The sequence below is a fragment of the Cucumis melo genome, chromosome 9, assembly GCF_025177605.1.
Source record: "Cucumis melo cultivar AY chromosome 9, USDA_Cmelo_AY_1.0, whole genome shotgun sequence".
Classification (NCBI taxonomy): Eukaryota; Viridiplantae; Streptophyta; class Magnoliopsida; order Cucurbitales; family Cucurbitaceae; genus Cucumis; species Cucumis melo.
The window spans coordinates 13,114,423-13,125,765 of NC_066865.1; the positions used below are offsets into that span (position 1 = coordinate 13,114,423).

At 32.0% G+C, this 11,343-nt stretch overlaps 1 protein-coding gene and 1 long non-coding RNA gene across 2 annotated transcripts; both read right to left on the bottom strand.

Annotated features, from left to right (window-relative positions):
- Window positions 1–718: 718 nt before the first annotated feature.
- On the bottom strand, window positions 719–1,983 carry LOC103499302 (uncharacterized). The gene is made up of 4 exons (XM_008462283.3): window positions 1,667–1,983; window positions 1,506–1,581; window positions 1,239–1,411; window positions 719–1,131 (listed from the first exon to the last, which is right to left on the bottom strand). The coding sequence occupies exons 1-4, from the start codon at window positions 1,777–1,779 to the stop codon at window positions 1,056–1,058; spliced, it is 438 nt and encodes a 145-aa protein (XP_008460505.1). The 5' UTR covers window positions 1,780–1,983; the 3' UTR covers window positions 719–1,055.
- Window positions 1,984–9,379: 7,396 nt separating this feature from the next.
- LOC103499336 (uncharacterized) lies at window positions 9,380–10,873 on the bottom strand. The gene is made up of 2 exons (XR_007823477.1): window positions 10,816–10,873; window positions 9,380–9,922 (listed from the first exon to the last, which is right to left on the bottom strand). It is a non-coding gene; the product is annotated as an uncharacterized LOC103499336 (long non-coding RNA).
- Between the last annotated feature and the right edge of the window lie 470 nt (window positions 10,874–11,343).

The following is an 11,343-nucleotide window of genomic DNA, read 5'->3' on the forward strand; positions in this document are numbered from 1 at the left end:
TCAAAACTCTAAATTTCAATTTTTAAATTTCTTCCTAAATATCTTTTTAAATTTAATTTTAATTTTAAAATTATTTTTTCAAATTTCAAATTTCAATCCCATATTTTGTCCCAATTTCAATTTTCAAAAATATATTTTTTATAAAATATATTTTCAAATTTTAATTTTTAATTTTAAAAAATATATTTTGTCAATGTATATATTTTAAAGAAATTGGAGATTGAAATTTAAAATTTATAAAGATATTTAATAAAGAAAAATATTTTTGAAAATTGAAAATTAGAATTTTAAAAATATTTAATAAGATATATTTTCAAAAATTAAAATTTAGAAATTCGAGTATTTAAATATCTTTGAAAAAGAGAATTTGGCACTGAAGTTGGTCCGCGACTCCTAAACAAACTCAGATTTCGCCGATTTAACATATTTTTATTAATAGTTTGACTTCACATATTTTTTAAGTTACTTTTAAAAAAACATTATTAAAAAAAATTAGAAAACATTTTGCTATTTCTCAAAATAATAATAATAATAATATAAAAGAAAAAAAAAAAAAAAACTTCAAAATTTGGTATTTGTTAGTCAGGTAGAGATTGAAGCTCTTGTGGTGCTGCTAGTAGATTAACCAATAATCCTCTTCAAAACAAAAGAAACAAGGGAATCCAGATAAAACATTTGTATAGCTCAATTCACTACCTTCCAAATGAGCAAAGAGATATATAACTACAAAGAAAATAGGATTGAACATGACGAAAGTTCAAAGGCCTCTCTTAAATTAAGAGGCAAATCTACGTTTTACACTTCATTTGATAAAAGAAGTCTCAAATTTACTATAACTTTTTTTTTTTTTTTTTTTTTTTTGAAGTAAAAAGTTGCAACTTCTATAACAAAGATTAGGAAGGAAAAAAAAAAAAACCGTTATTCAAACTCTTAATAACACAAAAAAAAAAAAAAAAAAAACCACACAATCAAAAGTCATAGACTGAAGTCCAAGGCAACGAGGAAGATGAAGAACAACACTAAAACATCAGCCCAAGCTCAACAGGATTATAAGCTTACTGACGAAGAAGCTTAACACCCAACGAGATTGTACAAACCATCAACCCCAGCAATGCCAGAAAAGAAAATTTCCTGTTCAATTATCATCCGAAATACAAAAATTCATGGATCTTATTTCCCAAATTGAATCATATTGTTAAAATCGAAATTGAACAGACAAGTTTTTCCAGAAAACGAACCCGATGGTGAGGCGCTTTTCAGGCACACCGGTAGCGTAACCTTTGAAGTAGAAGAATCGAGACACAACATAGAGAATTCCAAAGGAAGCGCTAAGGCAAGGATGCCCAATTCCTCCCAAAATCATAAGCATGAAGAACAAAGGCATCATTTCTAGCGAATTTTGGTGCCCTCTCTGTTCCAATTAAACTCCGCATTTCAGATTCAAAGTCGTAATAACGAAAAGAAATGAGAGGAAAAAAATCTATAATCGAAACAGAGTACAAAACCTGGACACAATTGAAGAGTTTGGCATCCTTGTTCTCGGATTCAAGAGCGTACAAATTAGGGTAAAAGACCTTATACCTAAAATACAAAATCGAAACAGAACGATATAAGGATGATCGCCGAAAATCAGAATGGAGAGAGAGATAGAGAGAAGAGAAGGTACCTCTTGCGAGCGCGGCCGACCTGACCGGCCATCCAGAAATTGAGAAAGGAGTAGAGGACAAGAACGAGGACGACGTAGCCATATTCTGAGGGGAGAAGCTGGATTGCGGCCATTGCGGGAGAAGGAGGTGAGGAATGAAGGAGATGGAATGGGGATCTTATTGGTAAGGGAGTACAGTCGGCAACTTCTTCTCCAAGCCATAGATGGATTGGGTCAACTATGAAGCTTGACTGGATCGATCGTGTATCTTTGGAATTGGGGATTAGGGTTTTGCAAATCTAGAATTTTCCACTTGTTTCCTTTAATTTTGTATTATTCATCTCTAAAACAAGATGCGGCCGGAAAAATATTCATATCATATTTATAAACTCTTTATACTATTTTCAATCCACCAAAATATTTAACTCATCTTAATCCATACTTATTCACTTTATAAATAGGTTGAATTCATCCGGCACATGTATTCTAAATATATATGTTAAAAGAAACCACCTTTTATTCCTTTTTTTTTATTTTTTATTTTATCAATTCAGTCCCTTAATTCCATATCGTCTCACGGGAGGCACACACGAATAAATTGATATAAGAGAGATTTGAGGACATAAAAATAATGTCAAGAAAAACTTAAGAAAATTGAAAGTTACTATCTATACTAACAATGTGTACTTTACTTTTTCAGTGTCTCAATCATAGAAATTTCAAAGTTAAATTTTCATAGCTTGAAGTATTTAGCACGAAACAAAAATGAAGGATGACGTAGCTGAGTCACAAGGGAATATCGAGTCATCAGTTACCAATTCTAAATTTGAATCCTAGACCTGGGCGTTACACTAACAATTTAGTTATTATATTTTCAAATGTGTAACAATTTAGTTCTTAATATAAACAAAATCCATCAAAATTTGATGTCCAATTTTAATATTTTATGATACTAAAACTGTATTTTATAAAATTATCGAGTCTCTAATTAGTTTATCAATATATGTATACAAAAATAATCTCATTAAACTTTCAAATTCATTTCTTTAACAAGGACTAAATCATTACAAATTTTAAAGTTCAAGACTAAATTGTTATAAATTTGAAAGTTAAGTAAATCGTTACAAACTAAAGTTTATGGATTAAATTGATAATTATTTAAAAGTTTAGAGACTAAAAGTAATTTTAGCAAACATTTAAATGTTTTTTAAAAGTTTTTTGGAACTGATTGATAAATATCTTATTTTATAAATAGTTTAAAATATTTATTATTTATAGTATATTTATTTATTTATTTTTCTTATCTCGCATGTTTCGGAAATTATTTTCAAATATAGCAAAATGAACCAAAATATTTATAATATAACAAAATTGTTCTTCCTATCTACAATAGATTACTACCCATGTCACGATAGACCAAAATAGTAGTCTATCATGATCTATTACTAACAAATTATGATATTTCATTATATTTCTGAATATTTTTAGTAGTTTTTCATTTAAAACAATTTTTCTTACTTCTAATTTCTTAAGGATTTAATCGTTTGTAAAAAACTCAAGAAAATTTTTGGTAATGGCCATTTGGTTTTATGTTTTTTGAAATTGTATTTGTTTCTCAAATTTTTTTATCATAATTCTTAAAACTTTTTTTTAAAGAAAAGTTAATTTGTAACCAAATTTTTAAAAAATAACTTTCTAATAACAACTTTTGATAAGGTTTGATAATCATTTAATTTTATTTACGGTTTTTCAAAATTCAATGTATTTCTTCTCAATTTTTTATTACAATTTAAATATTTTTTAATGAAAAAAATAAATTATTAGTCGAATACCAAAAACAAATGCAAATTGATTTTCTTCATGATGACATTAAAAGACGAAAAATCAATGAAGAAATCAATAAACCTTCTATTCAAATGAAAATTCAATATGTTCTAAAAAGAATCGTTTCCGAGATTTGGTCCAATTTGCCTAATGGCTTTTAGGCCAAGAAGAAACACATAGTGGACCTTCCTTATATCGAGAACTTCAAGGAAGCCCAAATTCCTACAAAGGTCTGGCTCATTCAAATGAGCAAGGACTTAATTGATACCTACTTGAAGGAGATATTTGATCTTTAGAAGAAGGGATTAATAAGCTCATAAAAAAGCCCATGGTCTTGTGCGGCCTTTTATGTTAACATTCAAGCAGAAAAAGAAGGAGGAATCCATCGCATGGTTATTAATTATAAACTCCTAAATAAGGTACTCAAATGGATTAGGTACCCTATACCTAATCATCAAGACTTGTGTAAACGTATTGCTAATGCAAAGATCTTTTCCAAATTTGACATGAAATCTGGATTTTGGCAGATTCAAATTAACCCAAAAGATAGATATAAGACCGCTTTCAATGTTCCCTTCGGACAATACGAATGGAATGTTATGTCGTTCAATCTTAAGAATGTCCTATCGAAGTTTCAAAAGATCATGAATGACATATTCAATAAGCATCAAGACTTCATAATTGTTTACATTGACGACACTTTGATATTTTTCAAAACCATTGATCAACATTTTAAACATTTAAACATGTTTATCAATATCATTAAAACAAATGGCCTTGTGGTGTCTCTATCAAATGTTAAATTGTTTCAAACTAAAATACAATTTTTAGGATTTGATATTGACCAAGGAATCATCAAACCTATCCAAAGGTCATTGGACTTCGTGGATAAGTTTCCTGATGAAATTCAAGATAAGACCCAACTACAACGATTTCTTGGGTGCGTCAATTATACAGAGACTTTATTAAAGACCTTCGTACAATTTGTCTGCCACTTTGTGACGGATTGAAGAAAAATCTAAAACCATGGACAGCTGAGCATACACAAGCATTCTGATCAATCAAATCTCTGGCTAAAGGTATTCCATGGTTATCGCTTGTGGATAAAAAATCCAAAATAATCGTCGAGATGGATGCATATGAAAAAGGTTACAACGACATCCTCAAACATGATATTAATGGAAAAGAATCGTTAGTTCGTTTTCATTCTAGTGTATGAATAGTGCCCAACAAAACTATTCCACCATAAAAAAAGAAGTTCTAGCAATAGTACTTTTCGTCCAAAAATTTCAGGGAGATCTTATCAACAAATATTTTCTTGTCAGGACTGACTCAAAGGCAAGTAAATTCATCTTTGAAAAAGATGTAAAGAATCTTGTTTCAAAGCAAATCTTTGAAAGATGGCAGACAATTGTCTTGCGGATTGCCTATCAAGAGAGCATCTCTAAAAAATAAAACTCTTTCATAGTATTCCAAGCACTCCCAATAATGTACGAAAATCTCGACAGACCTTAGCCACCTGGGACGCCTCTACCTCATCTTCCTCCCAATCAGCCTAATCCGTCTACTCCTTAAACAGGTGGCTCCTCTAGAGCAAACTCCTTCAAAGCAAGTTCCTCCAAGGGGAAACACCCTCTATCTCAAGCATTTACTCTCACCCCAATGTGTGCAGATAATTACACCATGGATCTCAGTTTCCAAACTGTATCTTGGCATCATTAAGGTTTCTCTCAAAGGAATCTAACAATTGGATCAAATCCTGATCATTCAACAATTTTATTGTGTTCAACAAGCATCGCAACCTCAATCAGGCCACCCTCGAAGCTTAAATCCTATGTCCAGACGGTTAAACCAACGATATTTATGCTACGATCACCGGTCACAGATTATCAAACAAAAACTATTAAGGAAGATACAGTCATTGAACCAGAATTCGACGAACTCTCCGTCCAAGAAATTTGTTCCTAGGTCTACCCACATTGGTTCTACTTCTTTCCGGAAGTTATCAAGAATACCAAGCAGTTTTATGAGTTCATTTTGGTAGACACTGTTTCTGCTGAAATAACCTATATCCCAGATCGCAACAGTCCTGGAAAATTGTCTATTCCAAGCTAAAATTTTTTTGAGTCCTCATACCATTTCACTGACCATAAAAGATGTTTGTTCCCAGAAAATTTTCCAAGACATTCAGCTCTTAAATGTACACGTACCAGAAGTACATGGAAGCTTGGTACAAAGTATTATGGCATGAATCTAATAACCACTCTTGGTTCATTACATTTTGTAAGAAATCTTATAAAACTAATTTTCAAATTGGTTCAAAAAATGGTGGAGCTACTTCGATCTAACTCTAGAGATCTTTCATGTAGAGGTCCAACGAGCCTACCACCAGTTCTCAATAAGTATCTATTCGTCTGCACTTTCGCCGTCGTAGAGATTCTCTCTCTAATTTCTGGTGCCCTAAATTTTCTAGGGGAGTCACTAGCTTTCGTCTAGAGAAAAATTCAAAATCTTAAGAAAGATTTTGCGAGTAAAATGGTGGGATAAGTACGACTACTCCCATCTGAATGAAGATCAAATAGCGAAATGGTTCAAAACCAACGCTCATCTCTCTCTCTCGAGAAGAATACTAGTTCCTTCTCGCAAAGAACTAAATTATGACCTCTATCGCTAGAGCTAAATTTGAAGCTGATCACCAGGCAGTCATGGAAACAGTCGTCTACACCATTTCTGACGAAAACAAAGAAGATAATCCTGAAGATACTGGAATTTCTTCAGATTCATTAGTCAATGATATCAATTTTAATAATGATCCATATATTACAAATTTGATATTTCCGATCCCTATTTCGATTCCCAACCAGGTTGAAAAATAGGTTGTTTCTTTTCTAAAAAAAAGTACATAAATAAATGTTTTCATTGTAAATATTTTTCTTAGATTTCAAGTCTGCAAAGTGTAATCGTCGATCAAAGTAGTCTCTGATTGAAGAGGAGGTGATGGAGATGGCAAGCGACTGAAGTGGAGTGACCAACCACAAGCTAGCGCAGTCAGCGAGGAAGCCTAGAGTAAGTCCCTATATGTATTCTATCTCGGAGAATCTACAAGCATCACATGGTAAGACCAATCTTAGCCGTTCAGACGAAGTCGGATGACATCACCATCTTCAAGAAGAAATTACCAAAAGAGACTTGAAGACAGCTGTGGACGTATCTTTTCAGCTTTTCTTCTAATTTTTTGTTTGCTCGTATTTTGTCATTTTGTAATTTTACTTTTTGATTTTTTTAGCATTTTTTAGATTACGAACAGATAAGGATAAGTGAGGTTCTGTCCCACCCAAATCTTATCGTAATCTTTTTTTTTCTAAAAAGAAAGATTCAAAAGAGATAAGGTGCCAATGAGGGGTCTTGTCCTATCTACCACTCTCTTTGTCTTTCCACTTTGTAAATTTATTGTTAATACGTGTAACAACCTGTATGGATAAATGATATGTCGGTGGGAGATTCCTCTATCTATATAAGGACACATCCCTCAAGCCTAAATGGTATTAGAGCCTTTACTTTAATATTTCTCTATCCTCTTCTCTCTCTAAGGAGTAAACTCCTCTTTTGAATCCGAGAAGGATGGTAGTCAATATCTAATACTATCCTTTTAATTCTTTTTCTGTCTCTAATCTTTTTCTTTATCAAAATTCTTTTTCGTGGTTGTCTCTTTATATTATGATCTTTTCAATATGCTTCCCTTATGTTTATATTCATATCATTCTTTTAGTATGAGTATGACTCAACCTATGCATTTTGAATGAAATTAATATAAATTTAAGAAACTAATCCTGATTATGATTTCATAATTTAGATCGATTGATATAAACATCTTTAGACTAGAGACAAAAAGAAAAGGATTAACATAGACAAAGAATTTTTAGAATTACATGAGAAGGCAACTATTGAAATTTTTGGATTCTACTTTCCCCCATGCTTTCTAAACTAAAAAGGAAACTATCCCTTAATCTCCCAGTGATTGAAACTTTTTCCTCCTCCTCCTTGACTAATTTCTTACCATTTTGTCCGTCTTGATTAATTTCAACCTCTTGAACATGAATCCACATTCATTTTTTCCAAATTCAAATCATATTTGAATATAAAGCCGGTCAAAATTTGACTTTTCAAAGTGAAAAGTCAACCATTTGACTTTTTACAACTTTGACCATTTCCAATTCCTATTTTTAATATTTAAATCACATTTAAACATAAAGCTCTTTCTCAAAACTATAACCAACGACTATATCAAATGTAGTTGTCGATTTCTATCTCTTTACATAATTCGAACAATTCGAATTATTCCAACATGTTATTCTAAGTTAATTCCGTATGAGCTAACATGGGAACCTAATGGACCTATAGATCATGAGCTTCAACGATCCGAGATTAATTGGCTAAACTCTTTTAAACCAAGCTAATCAACATTCGTTAACTAACGAGTCATTCCACTAAAGTCTCGTAGTTGCACTCTTCTCACTTTAGATATATTTCTGTCCATCTGATATAACCATGATCAGTAAGTTAATCCTTCACCGGTTGTTCGCAATCTCAATTGGATCAAAATATCGTTTTACCTCCGAGACTACATCTTGTTCCTTAGTCCCACTGATCCACTATTGAACAATTGGTTTTAGGTCCAACTTCTCGGGCCAATGAGAGGGTGGGGCCCCTTGTTCAAGACTTGGATTCAGTTCTTAAGGGAACAACCTATCTACTAACCCTAGAACGGGTAGGAGTGAATTTCATCTTGCATCTTATGTCCCTAGCCATCCACCCGATCTTACCCTTGAAATGGGAGGCTTATTGGGCAAGCACCATTGAGCTGCCCTCACTTATGCAGATCTAAGGATAATACCGTTTGAACAGAAGTTCCTAGCTTAGGATTAAGATTAAGTTACCTAGGTCATCATAATTGAAATAGTCAGTTTATATAGTCAACGGTGTTATAACTTAAAAGGGACTATTTCTTTGTTCCAGTCTTATGTAAACTCTTTACATAGGATGCCACCACTTTTATGTCTCTATATGAACGATTTAGGATCACTTTGTTTGTATTACCTACAAACTCGACTGCATTCATAGTTTTTCTAGAATAAGGCGTCCAACCTTATTCAAACACTATAAACCGTTCGGGCTATAAACTCGAATGTGATCCACGTTTATGTCTCTACATAATGTTCAAGTCTATACTAGACAGCCTCGGGACCTTAGTTTATTGGATTAAAAAATATAGTATTCTATTTTCACAAGTCCTCAATAATCACTTTTTTGAATAGAATATAATTTAACTACAAACTAAGAATATTAGGACATCAATTCCAACAATATACATATATATAAAGAAAAAAGATGGGTGACAAAGATTTCGACACTCATTGAAGTCATCCACAACTTCACCATCCTATCCATCAACAACTTTGCTATCCTATTTTTGTTTGTACTTTTCCCTCTACCCTATTTTTAATATTATTTTTTAAAATAATATTATTAAAAAAGAATTCCCTTTATTTAATTTTTTCCAAGTCTTCTTCTATGTCATCAAAATTTCCTTCAAAAAACAAGTTCAAATTTTTGAAATGCAAGTAATCTAATATTTAACACTTTCAGAATCGATAAAAACAATCAATATTCTCCCTCTATCTGTCATTGTTCTTCAATTCAACCTGGTTCTGATACGACTTGTCATTGTTCTTCAATCCAATCTGGTTTTCTAAAACAAAGCAATATGAACAATACAGTCTCTAATATGAAGCAACATGAACAGTATAGTATCAATAATAACTATGTCACCCTATTCAGACGGTCCAAATTTTAAATTGAAGAGAGAAACAATTTAAAATCCAGAGCTCAAGCACCAAGAACAATACTATATGAAGGAAATAGACATCTAATTTATATATAAAGTCCCCTGTGTGAAGATACAAAAGTTGTTATAGCAAACACGAAAGAAAGGGTATATGCTACGACTAGTTCTGTGACAAATGATGATGAGCTTGCTCCCAATTTCTACCATCAAACTTGATAATCTGAACATGATCCAAAGTGCCAGGATCAACACATCTGAAACTGACCGAAACCCCATCTGGAGTTGAGCGTGAATGGTAAAAAGAAGTGATCCCACAAACTTTACAAAAGGTATGCTTTGCAGTATGAGTCCCAAAAGTGTAGGTTGAAATGAAGTTGTGCGAGTCTCCCAAAAGCGTAAAATGTTTAGAAGGAACAGTGAAATGTGTATTGCCTCTCATGGAGCAATTTGAACAGTTGCAATCCCAAGCTATGACACTGCTTGCTGCTTCCACTTCCCATCTTATTCTCTTGCAATGACATCCACCACTGTGCACTACCATCTTATCATTAAGACCCATTAATCTTGCACAATATCAATAATGAACTCCTCTCCCTTCTCTCAAAAACCTATGTTCACTTAAAAAAAAAATGATTACAATAATTTTTATATCTAATAAAATTTTGCTATAATTTTGCTACGTGAGAAATTCTTTTAAGAAAAGTTTAATTATTTTTTTTTTATCTTTTCCTTGTCTGAACGGAAGATATTCATGGTTTGTTAGATGGAGGTAGCCTAGGCTACAACTAATTATTTACCCATATAAAAAATTAGAATACAAGTTAATATCAGTGAGCCACCTCCATAAAACTATATGACTGCTCTGATCTACACTGCCAAGTATCCCTTAATATATTTAATAGCAATTCACCTTGACAAACTACCAATTAATCATTATTGTTTTGCCACTATATATATTAGTATTATACGTTCTTTCATTGTTTGTCTTTGCAAATGAGATTAATTACACAGATCCAAAGCAGTACAACCACAAAACAAGTTTCAATGGAAAAAGAGGAAAAAAAAAAAACAACTTTGATGAGCAAACTGCAAGAAAGAACTATCATAAACTAACACAAAAAAGAAAGTTGTTGAATGGGTTCAATTTGGAAGTATATAATCTTCCTTTTTCTTTAGAGAGCCCAGATACCTTTCTTCAAAGAAGAGAGCCCAGATATACCTTTCTTTCAAGGAGAAAGGGGGAAAAAAAAAAAAAAAAAAAGAAGGAAAATAGCCAATAGTTCCAAAAGGCCAATATCCCCCTTATCTGAATTAACAAATGAAGGCCTCATCGTTGGCTCACCGTTGGCTCTCTTTTTATCCATCACCAAAATTGGCAAACACTGACATATATAATATACACACACACAAACCCATTAATTATTTTGCCAATAAAAATGAGGCCATTAATTTCCATCTCATCATTTGTAAGAAGAAACCCTTTCAGAAAAATTGAACTTACCAGCAAATTTGGAATGGAAGAAAATAGAGCTGTGAAAATTTGTGTGATTTTCTTGAAATCAATTGTAAAGGAGGAAATGAAATTTAACAATATATAATTGAGAAACAATATAATAAGTGCATGGTGAGTGATGACTGTAATTATTGGATAAAGTGAGGTGGCATTCAATGGTGGAAGAAGACAAAATAGTATGAGGAGGTGTTCTTCTTTAAGCATCTTCGGTGGAAAATTGGGAATTACCCTAACAAAGGAATCCACAAATCTTGACCTTTTCTTTCTTTCTTTATTTTTTTGGTCAATTTGTAGCAATATATTACAACGCAACATTACACTCTGCCATCTTTAACTTTCCAATAAATTAAAAAAAAAAAAAAAAAAACCTTCAATGTTTCTCATAAAATGTTATTCCCTATTTAATAAGTCAAGTCTCAATTTTCTATTTACTAATTTCACTCCATGGTCAATTGATTCACATAATTCTTGATATATTCTAATATGGTAAAATTAAACCTTCTATTTATTATCTTA

Bases quoted from the DNA above. Each gene is read 5' to 3' on its own strand.
- LOC103499302 (XM_008462283.3), bottom strand. From the start codon at position 1,779: ATGGCCGCAATCCAGCTTCTCCCCTCAGAATATGGCTACGTCGTCCTC. The intron at 1,582-1,666 runs GTACCTTCTCTT...TTTGTATTTTAG, and splicing joins GTCGGCCGCGCTCGCAAGAG to GTATAAGGTCTTTTACCCTA. The intron at 1,132-1,238 runs GTTCGTTTTCTG...ATAATTGAACAG, and splicing joins GAAAAGCGCCTCACCATCGG to GAAATTTTCTTTTCTGGCAT.